The 12,134-nt window shown below is 32.2% G+C and overlaps 2 protein-coding genes across 3 annotated transcripts in view; one reads left to right on the top strand and one right to left on the bottom strand.

Moving 5' to 3' along the window:
- Positions 1 to 5,109, top strand: part of LOC105208564 (calcitonin gene-related peptide type 1 receptor) — an 84,848-nt gene extending 79,739 nt beyond the window's left edge. For both annotated transcript variants that reach the window (XM_011178485.3, XM_054231322.1), the window contains 4 exons: positions 3,276 to 3,394; positions 3,806 to 3,879; positions 3,951 to 4,057; positions 4,388 to 5,109. In XM_011178485.3, coding sequence (XP_011176787.2) covers positions 3,276 to 3,394; positions 3,806 to 3,879; positions 3,951 to 4,057; positions 4,388 to 4,660 — 573 coding nt within the window. In that variant the 3' untranslated portion in view covers positions 4,661 to 5,109. The remainder of the gene's footprint in view (positions 1 to 3,275; positions 3,395 to 3,805; positions 3,880 to 3,950; positions 4,058 to 4,387) is intronic.
- Positions 5,110 to 9,575: 4,466 nt separating this feature from the next.
- LOC105208565 (ELAV-like protein 2) overlaps positions 9,576 to 12,134 on the bottom strand; it is a 92,108-nt gene continuing 89,549 nt past the window's right edge. Inside the window, exon 6 of the mRNA XM_029038076.2 lies at positions 9,576 to 9,942. Within this exon, the coding sequence (XP_028893909.1) occupies positions 9,933 to 9,942 (10 nt within the window). The 3' untranslated portion in view covers positions 9,576 to 9,932. The remainder of the gene's footprint in view (positions 9,943 to 12,134) is intronic.

The raw sequence follows: 12,134 nt of genomic DNA, 5'->3' as shown, positions 1-12,134 counted from the left end.
GTTTAATTTATTGAATTTATTTGAATTGAAATTTATCGATTGTTTATGCATTTTTCGATATTATTTATGAATATTGGGATTTATCGATTTAACTCATAATCGATAAATTTATATATTTATTTTTATTAGCATAACAAATTTGGATTTATCGATAACACCTTATCATATCGATTTTTATCGATCACTCAAATTTCGTAATATATTCAACCATATGAAAAAGATTAAATTATCCGATATCGATTAAAAGAAAAATATCGATAACCAACTTTTGAAGAAAATTATCGATACAAAAGAATATGTTTTATCGATATCATAAATGGTTTCAGTTTGAATTATCGAAATTTATCGATTGTTTATGGATTTTTTCGATATGTTTATCGATAGTATCGATAAATTTAAACCATATTAATCGATAAATTTATAGAATATGTTTTTATCGATATCAAAATTTTGAATTATTGAAATTTATTGAGATTTATCGATATGCATATTAATTTCACTCAAATGAAAATGATTGCACTAAATTATCCGATATTAAATTTGAAGAAAATTATCGATACAAAAGAATATGTTTTTATCGATAACATAAATGGTTTCAGTTGTTTAATTTATTTAAAATTATTGAAATTTATCGATTGTTTATGCATTTTTTCGATATATTTAAAATATGTTTATCGATAGTATCGATAAATTTAAATCATATTAATCGATAATTTTGATTTTTATCGATAAGGAATTTCACTCAAATTTCGTAATATATTCAACCATATGAAAAAGATTGCACTAAATTATCCGATATCGATTAAAAGAAAAATATCGATAACCAATATTTGATTTAACAGTTCTTGCCTGGTCAATGTACTACAAGTGAAGTAAAAAAATGTTTACTTAAAAATCTACCTTTGAAGAAAATTATCGATACAAAAGAATATGTTTTTATCGATATCATAAATGGATTTTATCGATTTCAATACATATTATGTGATGTTAACTTTTCATGTAGTAATTAAATAACAAAAATATTCACTGTAAATATTATCGATAACACCTAATCACATTATCGATTTTTATCGATAAGGAAATTTGCATAATTTCACTCAAATTTCGTAATATATTCAACCGTATGAAAAAGATTGCACTAAATTATCCGATATCGATTAAAAGAAAAATATCGATAACCAACTTATGAAGAATATTATCGATACAAAAGAATGTGTTTTTATCGATATCATAAATGGTTTCAGTTGTTTAATTTATTTAAAATTAAACAAAATTTTGAATTATTGAAATTTATCGATTGTTTATGCATTTTTTCGATATATTTAAAATATGTTTATCGATTGAATTGATATTATTTATGAAAATTGGAATTTATCGATAAATTTAAATCATATTAATCGATTATGACTGTTATTAGTTATAATTGTATCGATAAAAAATTTGGATTTATCGATGAATTTATATTAAATCGATTATATTTATCGATAACACCTTATCATATTATCGATTTTTATCGATAAGGAATTTCACTCAAATTTCGTGATATATTCAACCATATGAAAAATATTTCACTAAATTATCCATGCAAGTAATCGCTCACTCACACACTTCAAAAAGCACTTTCATATGTAGGAGGATATTAGGATATTAATAAATATAATGTAAAGTGCACAGTATTGAGCGCACAGAATTTGCATTCCTCAGACGTGTGTAAAGTTTAGCGTTTGTTTATTAAGCTGAAAGTGTGCTTACAAACAATAACAAACAAATGTGCAAACGAACACACACACACACACACACATGAGCTGACTGTGCCACTTGTGTGTATGCAATGTTGAAAGTGGAAAAGTTTGATTGGCGTTGAGTGCCAACGAACGGAAAGATGTGAACTGTATGAAAATAGCGCAAAAATACAAATGAAACAAAAAAAGGGAAATAAAAAATACGAAAATGCTGTGAGATAAATGTGGCAAAAAAAGTGGAAATGCGATTACTGCTAAGCAAAGTTAGCGCGCTGGGGGGAAATAAATAAAAAATGGAAAATTATGTAAATGTGCATTTTAATGAGTATGCCAGGCGGATGCGCTAATAATGGAAGCAAAAGTTTTCATAAATAAAAATAAAAAATGTGTTAAAGGAAAGACAATATTTGTAAATGCAGCCGGATGAGGGACAAGAGTGTTTCCTTCTATTTAACTAAGCGCTTAACAATATATTTTTTGGTACACAAATTTATTAATGATTCGGTTTTTTATTCAAAATTAATTCCTTTATGTTGAAGAAAACTCTTAAAATTTTTTTAGAAAATTTTATTTCATAAATAAAAAAAATTTAATTTTTCAATACAAATCTAAAAGAAAATATAAATAATTATTTTAAAGATATATAAAATTTAGTAAAAAATATTATACCAAATTTTATTTAAATATTTTTTTATTAAATCTAGCAAATATAAAAAAATATAGAAAAATAAAATAAAAATATAATAATTCAAAATTTTTGAATTGATATTTTTTAATATAAAAATATAATATAAATATTTAAACGTTTTTGTAGAAAATTTTATTTGATATATTTAAAAAAAAATATATATGTTATAGCGAAATTTTTTTTAATGTAATGTAAATTTTTTTTAATATTTATTTTAAATTAATGATTAGTTTTGAATTCAAAAGTTCAAGTTTTGGAGAACTTCGAGTTAAAGAAGTTCGATTTACAGAAGGAAATTTGTATGAAATTTGATTTCTAAACGCTATTGCCAACTCAAAAGTTCGAGTTATGGAAGTTCCACTGTATAAAAAAAATCTCTTATGTCGAGTTTTTTATGCTCTAATTTTTTAAATATTTCATTAAAAACTGCGAAGAATATTTTAGTATTTTTTTTTATAAAATGTGTTTGATACAAATTTAGTAAAAAAAAGTATACAAAAATATAAATATTTATTTTTTAAATTTTGAATTAGTATAATATTTACACAAATTTTAAGACACTTTTCTTTTCTTCATTTACAATAATCTTTATTAGAAAATGTTTAATCGGTATTTATTAAATTATTTTCTATCTGAACAATTATTGTGTATTTTTTTTAAATTTTTTTCTTTGTTTAATAAAAAAAAAATTTCAAATAATTATTTTTATAAAATTTAAATATTTTGAAAAATATTCAAAATTTTTGAATTAATATTTTTTGTCTCGAAAGAGATTTTTATTAAAATTATTTTTTACGAAAGATAATAAATAATGTGTATACATTTTTCCCCCTCTCCCCACATAGGTCTTTGTTAAGGACACCATTGTGATGCGTTGGTTCAAGCTCTTCGCCTGGATGTCACCCATACTTGTGCTGATGGCTTATGGAGCGGCAAGATTTCTACACACTGACGATAATACACAGTAAGTGATTAACGTTATTTGCTATTGATAATCGTTACATTAGTTTCCGCTAAGGTTTTCTATATTCCAATACGATAACGATGCTCAGCTTAACTGTAAAGAGAAGAGAACTTTTAAGACTCTTGCCTACTACCTTAAAAGTTAGGTTACTTTATAGTCTAACTCAGGCAACCAAAAAGAATAGAAAAACAGAAAAATTCTTTTGCTGGGAACATTTAATGGGAGTTTCTTTTTAATTTCCTTTCTTTTTGTATAATTCTCAAACGACTTAAACATTATTGGTAATGAAAGCAGCAAAATTTAACCGAAAATTTTGCGGCTTTTCTAATATTGCTCTCTTCATTAAATATCTCTCCTTTTCTTTTTATCTTACCTCTGTCTCACTCCGATCTTCTTTTGCTTCTCTTTCAGCTGCTGGATGGACGATAGTCTGCTGCTTTGGATCCTTTCAGTGCCCATTTGTGCATCGCTCTTGGCTAGTTTTGGTATGCATTCCATTTCTTCAACTCTATACTTTGCCACTCTTGAATGACAAAAACTTTGCAATTTCTTTCAGTTTTTCTCATCAATGTTTTGCGCGTGATTGTGCGTAAATTGCATCCGCAGTCAGCGCAGCCGGCACCGTTGGCCATACGGAAAGCAGTGCGCGCCACAATAATATTGGTAAGAGATGAAGATATTTTCATTATCTAACTCTCTTTGTTTGTTGTATTTACTTTATTGTATATAGTTGTGTCGCTCCTAAGACAATTTATATTTCTTTCATATTTCTTTATTTGTACCTTCAAACTTATAATTGTATTTTCTTTTCTTAAATACTATTTATGCCTTTTACTTCTTCATTTCCCTCTCATTTGGATATATTTCCTCTCTTACTTCTCTCTTATTCTCACTTAAAATCACTTTACTTATCTCTCTCTCTCTCTCTTTCTAATCCTTACTATCATGTCATATTGTGTCTCACTCTCTTTCTCTTACACATTTCATTCTCAGATCCCACTATTCGGCTTACAGCACTCGTTGCTACCCTACCGCCCCGACACTGGCACACCATTGGAGCGCTTCTATCAAATACTCTCGGTGATTTTGGTGAGTTTGCAGGGTTTCGTTGTCTCCTTTCTCTTTTGCTTCGCCAATCATGACGTCACATTCGCCATACGCACTCTCTTGAATCGGCTAATGCCAGCATTGATTTCACCACCGCCACCGGGCACCCATACGGGACAGATGGCAACGACAACACCGAGTCGCGAGTTGGGCGTGTAAGCAGTGGGAGAGCGAGCAACTAGGGGAAGGTGTCAAGGATTATGTTGAGGATAGAGCTACAGGCGGACCTGATATAGAAGAAGAGGAAGAAGCTAAAAGCGGGTGAAATTGAATGAGGGCAAAGCCATAAAGATGTGGAGAATATCAAACATTTAGTTTTGAAAAAGCCAAATATATATTTATATAGAAATTACTCTATAAGAGCACCAAATTATGCAGGAAGGAATCATACTCAATTCCACTAACAAAAATAAACGCTGAGAGCATATAAAAACCAATTATTATATTATATATTTAAGTAGAGCTAATATATATTAGTAGTAGTATATATTATATATCAACTGTACTACAAATTATCTGTGTATAAGCATCACTGTAATTTATTTAAAAGCACACGGAAATATAATAAATGGGTAAAATAATAATTTGAGACCAAAAAATGCAAATTCTTTCAATTAAAACGCAGGCGAACGCAGCTACAAACCTTGTTGTAAGTTGGTTTTCAATCTTCTAGGAAAATGCCGCTACTCAAAAATAATGGTACTCTAATTAATCGCCAGGTCTCGAAGCATCTGTCTGCGTCCATAATCCTCCACTAAAATGCAAATTGACTGTGGTTTTGGGCCATTTTGCCATATTTTCACGCGATTTGCAACATATTTTAATTTTTTAAAAATATTCTGCCGCAGCAACAACAAATATTTTGCAATACACTTGTAGCGCAAGCGACTCTGCAAAATTCAAAATTTAAATCACCCAAATCCGACCTGTGGTTCAAAAGTTATAAGCATTTTCGTTTCGCTGCTGCCCGCCGCTGCCGACGTCGACTGCGGAAAAATGCATTTCAATTTGGTGGCAAAATCTGGGATTTCTACTAGGCGACCAGGAGCAGGCAGTAGGTGGCTGCGAAACACAAAAACGCGAATAACTTTTGAACGGCTAGGCGGATTTGGGTGATCTAAATTTCGAATTTTGCAGAATCGCATGGGCTATAAACATATTGAAAAATATTGAAAATTGTGATTACGTAATATTTTTTAAAATTAAAAATAAGCGTCAAATCGCAAATTTTCAGCAAAAGGTCGCTAAAACATAGGAATTTCGAGCTCTAAATAGCAAATACGGAAACTACATGATTTTTTACAATAAGTGAGCACAGAAAATTATATAAAATATTTGTATAAAGGAAGATATGGTAACACCAAAGTCGAACAGATTTTGGTGCATCAACCAGCGTTTGCAGATGCATAGAAGAAAAGGAGACTATAAAAATACAATATAAATGAGTAATTATTGTGTAGCAAAGCAAAACAATGAATAAAAAACGGCTTAAAGCAATAAAGTGTGCAACAAATTATGCAAATAGCGCATACATTAAAAAGAACAGAATATATAAAAAATATTGTTTTATTGAACAAGTGAGGCACTTAATGGATGGCTAATGACGCTGACTAACTAATAACAACATTTTCTGAAACATATTTCAGAAAATTAATGAATTTTATGTGAAATTTTCATGAAAATTTGCGATTTGCAACACATTTTTAAATTTATAAATTTTTTGCTAATATCAAAACGGAATATGTTTAGACAGGATTGAAGCCCAAGCGATTCTGCAAAATTCAAAATTTAGATCACCCGAATCCGACCCCTGGTTCAAAAGTTATAAGCATTTTCGTTTCGCTGCTGCCGGGCGCTGCCGACGTCGACTGCGGAAAAATGCATTTCAATTTGGTGGCAAAAACTGGGATTTACACCAGGCGACCAGGAGCAGGCAGTAGGTGGCTGCGAAATAGAAAAACGCGAATAACTTTTGAACGGCTGGACGGATTTGGGTGATGTAAATTTCCAATTTTGCAGAATCGCATGGGCTATAAACGTATTGAAAAATATTTAAAATTGCGATTACGTAAAATTTTTTAAAATTAAAAATATGCGCCAAATCGCAAATTTTCAGCAAAAAGTCGCTAAAACATCGGAATATCGAGTTCTAACTTGAAAATATGGAAACTAGACGTGTTTCTACACTATATAGGCATATGAAGTTCTATGAATTATTTCAAGAAATGGCGATATAACAACACCAGTATAGAACACATTTCGGTGCATCAAGCAGCGTTTGCACATGCATAGAAGAAAAAGGTAAAGTAGAAATACAATAAAAATGAATAATTATTGTGTGGCAAACAAAAACATCCGCTCAGACAACATAATGTTGCGTATATTATGAACTAAAATGTCAATTTAGTCCAAACATTACAACCAAAAAATTTACCAAAAAATGTTGTTTTATTGAAAAAGTGAGGCACTAAATGGATGGCTAATGACGCTGACTAACTAATAACAACATTTTCCTGTACTTATTTAAGAAGAAGAAAGCGTATTTTGCGTATTTTCCATGAAAAAATGCGATTTACATCCCTTTTTTAATTCTACAAATTCGCTAATAATTCCAACACGGAATGCACTTATCTAGGATTGTAGCGCAAGCGATTCTGCAAAATTCAAAATTTAGATCACCCCAATCCGACCCCTGGTTCAAAAGTTATAAGCATTTTCGTTTCGCTTCTGCCCGCCGCTGCCGACGTCGACTGCGGAAAAATGCATTTCAATTTGCTGCGAAAATTTGGGATTTCTACCAGGCAACCAGGAGCAGGCAGTAGGTAGCTGCGAAATAGAAAAACGCGAATAACTCTTTAACGGTTGGAAGGATTTGGGGGATCTCAATTTCGAATTTTGCAGAATCGCATGCGCTACAAGTGCATTAAAAAATATTTAAAATTGCGATTACGTAACATTTTTTAAAATTAAAAATATGCGCCAAATCGCATATTGTCAGCAAAAAATCACTAAAACATAGGAATTTCGAGCTCTAAATAGCAAATACGGAAACTACATGATTTTTTACACTAAGTGAGCACAGGAAATTATATAAACTATTTGTATAAAGGAAGATATGGTAACACCAAAGACGAACACATTTCGATACATCAACCAGCGTTTGCACATGCATAGAAGAAAAGGAGACTATAAAAATACAATAACAATGAGTAATTATTGCATTGCAAAGCAAAACAATGAATAAAAATCGGCTTAAAGCAATAAATTGTGCAACAAATTATGGAAATTAGCGCACACATTAAAAAGAACATAATATATAAAAAATATTGTTTTATTGAACAAGTGAGGCACTCAATGGATGGCTAATGACGTTGACTAACTATTAACACCATTTTCCTGTACTTTTTTAAGAAGAAGAAAGTGTATTTTGCGTATTTTCCATGAAAAATGCGATTTGCAACATTTCTTTAATTCTACAAATTCGCTAATAACTGCAACACGGAATGCGCTTAGCTAGGATTGTAGCCCAGGCGATTCTGCAAAATTCAAAATTTAGAGCATTCAAATCCGACCCCTGGTTCAAAAGTTATTCGCATTTGTATTTCGCTGCTGCCGGGCGCTGCCGACGTCGACTGCGGAAAAATGCATTTCAATTTGGTGGCAAAAACTGGGATTTACACCAGGCGACCAGGAGCAGGCAGTAGGTGGCTGCGAAACACAAAAACGCGAATAACTTTCGAACGGCTGTGCGGATTTGGGTGATCTAAATTTCGAATTTTGCAGAATCGCATGCGCTACAAGTGCATTGAAAAATATTTAAAATTGCGATTACGTAACATTTTTTAAAATTAAAAATATGCGCCAAATCGCAAATTTTCAGCAAAAAGTCGCTAAAACATCGGAATATCGAGTTCTAACTTGAAAATATGGAAACTAGACGTGTTTCTACACTATATAGGCATATAAAGTTCTATGAATTATTTCAAGAAATGGCGATATAACAACACCAGTATAGAACACATTTCGGTGCATCAAGCAGCGTTTGCACATGCATAGAAGAAGAAGGTAAAGTAGAAATACAATAAAAATGAATAATTATTGTGTGGCAAACAAAAACATCCGCTCAGACAACAGAATATTCGTATCTTGTGAACTGAAATGGTCAATTTAGTCCAAACATTACAACCAAAAGATTTACCAAAAAATGTTGTTTTATTGAAAAAGTGAGGCACTAAATGGATGGCTAATGACGCTGACTAACTAATAACAACATTTTCCTGTACTTATTTAAGAAGAAGAAAACGTATTTTGCGTATTTTCCATGAAAAAATGCGATTTACATCCCTTTTTTAATTCTACAAATTCGCTAATAATTCCAACACGGAATGCACTTATCTAGGATTGTAGCTCATGCGATTCTGCAAAATTCAAAATTTAGATCACTCAAATCCAACCCCCGGTTCAAAAGTTATAAGCATTTTCGTTTCGCTGCTACCGGGCGCTGCCGACGTCGACTGCGGAAAAATGCATTTCAATTTGGTGCCAAAATCTGGGATTTACACCAGGCGACCAGGAGCAGGCAGTAGGTGGCTGCGAAATAGAAAAACGCGAATAACTTTTGAACGGCTGGACGGATTTGGGTGATGTAAATTTCCAATTTTGCAGAATCGCATGCGCTACAAGTGCATGGAAAAATATTTAAAATTACGATTACGTAACTTTTTTCAAATTTAAAAATATGTTGCAATCGTCGTTATTTTTAGGTAAAATCGCATAAACATGATTATTTCTTGGGTTTCTGCGGGCAAGTAATGCTGATATGTCACGACGGTACTTACCACGACACTTTGTAATTCAAAAACTATTATTATTAAACGATTTTTTAGCATTTTTTCATATAAGTAGTTTGTGTGTGTTTAATGCATTTTCTTTGCATTTTTGCATACATATTGATTATAGAAATGAAAGCAAATGCAGTTTAAATACAACATTAATTTATTTCAAAGCGTTTTACAACAATTTTCACTAAAAACTCACAAATTTCGTTGAGCGTTAACACACTGCTGTATATACATTTGCCTAATCTCTTTACAGTAAAGTTGTCATATTTACAAATAGTTTCAAGCGATTTTTAGACACTTCAATTATTGCTTTAACTATACAGTAAAATCTTTATAATATTTCATATTAATAATATTCCATATGATTATAAAATTATAAAAGTATTTTAAAGGTTTTACGAAGAAGGCAGTCTAATTTCAGTGTCTCTCTGGTGACTCAGCAGTCCGTTACATTTGCGTGATTGTGCCTCCAGCGCTCCGCTTCCAGCTTGCCATCTGCCTCACCACCAGTCGTGCTGCAGTGCTTTGATCACACATAGCTCAGACGTCGGTTCTACGATTTCTTCCGGCTTGAGGCTGTGGTTCGTCCATTAAGCATCACTGCAATTAAATTAAAATAACAAAGAAATATTAATATAATATAGAAATATTATTGGCAACAATAAAAATTTGTGATCAAAATATTCAAATTCTTTCATTTAAACACACAAGAGATACCAGCTACAAACCTTACAGTAAGTTGGCTATTAATATTTTAGGAAAGTGCCGCTATTTGGAAATAATGGCATGCCGGGTGAACGCCAACCCTCCTAGCAGCTGCCTGTGTTCATAATCCCCCAATAACATGAACATTTGCTGTCGTTTGGATTCAATTTGTCATATATTCACGCGTTTTGCAACATATTTTTATTTTTTAAAGAGTTTCCAAAGCAACAACAAAAAAACTGTTCTCATCAGAATCGCGTGGTCTACAAGAGTAACTAAGAATTCGTGTTGAAATTATCAGCGAAATTAATAGAGAAATCAATTTGTGTTGCAAATCGCATTTTTTCATGGAAAATTCGCAAAAAAAAGCATTCGTCTTCTTAAATAAGTACAGGAAAATGATGTTAAAAAAATAGTGAGTCAGCGTCATTAGTCATCCATTGAGTGCCTCACTTGTTCAATAAAACATTATTTTTTTAATGTTGTGTCCTTTTTAATGTGTGCGCTAATTTGCATAATTTGTTGCAAAATTTATTGCTTTAAGCTGTTTTAGATTGATTGTTTTGCTTTGCTACACAATAATTACTCATTGTTATTGTATTTATATAGTCTCCTTTTCTTCTATGCATCTGCAAACGCTGGTTGATGCACCGAAATGTGTTCGACTTTGGTGTTACCATATCTTCCTTTCTACAAATATTTTATATAATTTTATATGCTCACTTATAGTAAAAAATCATGTAGTTTCCGTATTTTCCAGTTAGAGCTCGAAATTCCGATGTTTTAGCGACTTTTTGCTGAAAATTTGCGATTTGGCGCATATTTTTAATTTTAAAAAATGTTACGTAATCGCAATTTTAAATATTTTTCAATGTACTTGTAGCGCATGCGATTCTGCAAAATTCGAAATTTACGTCACCCAAATCCGTCCAGCCGTTCAAAAGTTATTCGCGTTTTTCTATTTCGCAGCTACCTACTGTCTGCTCCTGGTCGCCTGGTGTAAATCCCAGATTTTGGCACCAAATTGAAATGCATTTTTCCGCAGTCGACGTCGGCAGCACCGGGCAACAGCGAAACGAAAATGCTTATAACTTTTGAACCAGGGGTCGGATTCGGGTGATCTTTGTGCAGAATCGCTTGGGCTACAATCCTAGCTAAGCGCATTTCGTGTTGGAATTATTGGCGAATTTGTAGAATTAAAAAAATTTTGCAAATCGCATTTTTTCATGGAAAATACGCAAAACAAGCATACGTTTACTTAAATAAGTACAGGAAAATGTTATTATTAGTTAGTCAGCGTCATTAGCCATCCATTGAGTGCCTCACTTGTTCAATTAAACAACATTTTTGGGTAAATTTTTTGGTTGTAATGTTTGGACTAAATTGACATTTTGGTTCACAATATACGCAATATTCTGTTGTCTGAGTGGATGTTTTTGTTTGCCAAACAATAATAATCCATCTTTATTGTATTTCTACTTTACCTTCTTCTTCTATGCATGTGCAAACGCTGCTTGATGCACCGAAATGTGTTCTATACTGGTGTTGTTATATCGCCATTTCTTGAAATAATTCATAGAACTTTATATGCCTATATAGTGTAGAAACACGTCTAGTTTCCATATTTTCAATTTAGAACTCGAAATTCTCACGTTTTAGGCACTTTTTCGCTGAAAATTTGCGATATGTAACAAACTTTTATTTAATTAAACTCGCTGGTAATTCCAGGAATAAACTCTATTAGATAGGATTGTAGCGCATGCGATTCTGCAAATTTTAGCATTTTTAGATTTTCTCTACGACCACCGGTTCAAAAGTTATAAGCATTTTTGTGTTTCGCAGCCACCTACTGCCTGCTCCTGGTCGCCTAGTAGAAATCCCAATTTTTGCCATCATGTTGAAATGCATTTTTCGGGCAGCGGCGCCAGCAGAGGCGGGGCCGCGCGATGGTGTTGCATATGCAAAGGGGCAAATTTGAATTGCCGGAAGTGTAGGCCCCCAACGGAAACCGGACTTGACCAACTTCCGGTCCCGCACTTCCGGTTTCCGGTTACCAACTTCCGGTCTGCACCCGAAACCGGAAGTAG

This window comes from Zeugodacus cucurbitae, chromosome 5, assembly GCF_028554725.1.
Source record: "Zeugodacus cucurbitae isolate PBARC_wt_2022May chromosome 5, idZeuCucr1.2, whole genome shotgun sequence".
Classification (NCBI taxonomy): domain Eukaryota; kingdom Metazoa; phylum Arthropoda; class Insecta; order Diptera; family Tephritidae; genus Zeugodacus; species Zeugodacus cucurbitae.
This window is presented reverse-complemented; position numbering and strand designations above follow the sequence as displayed.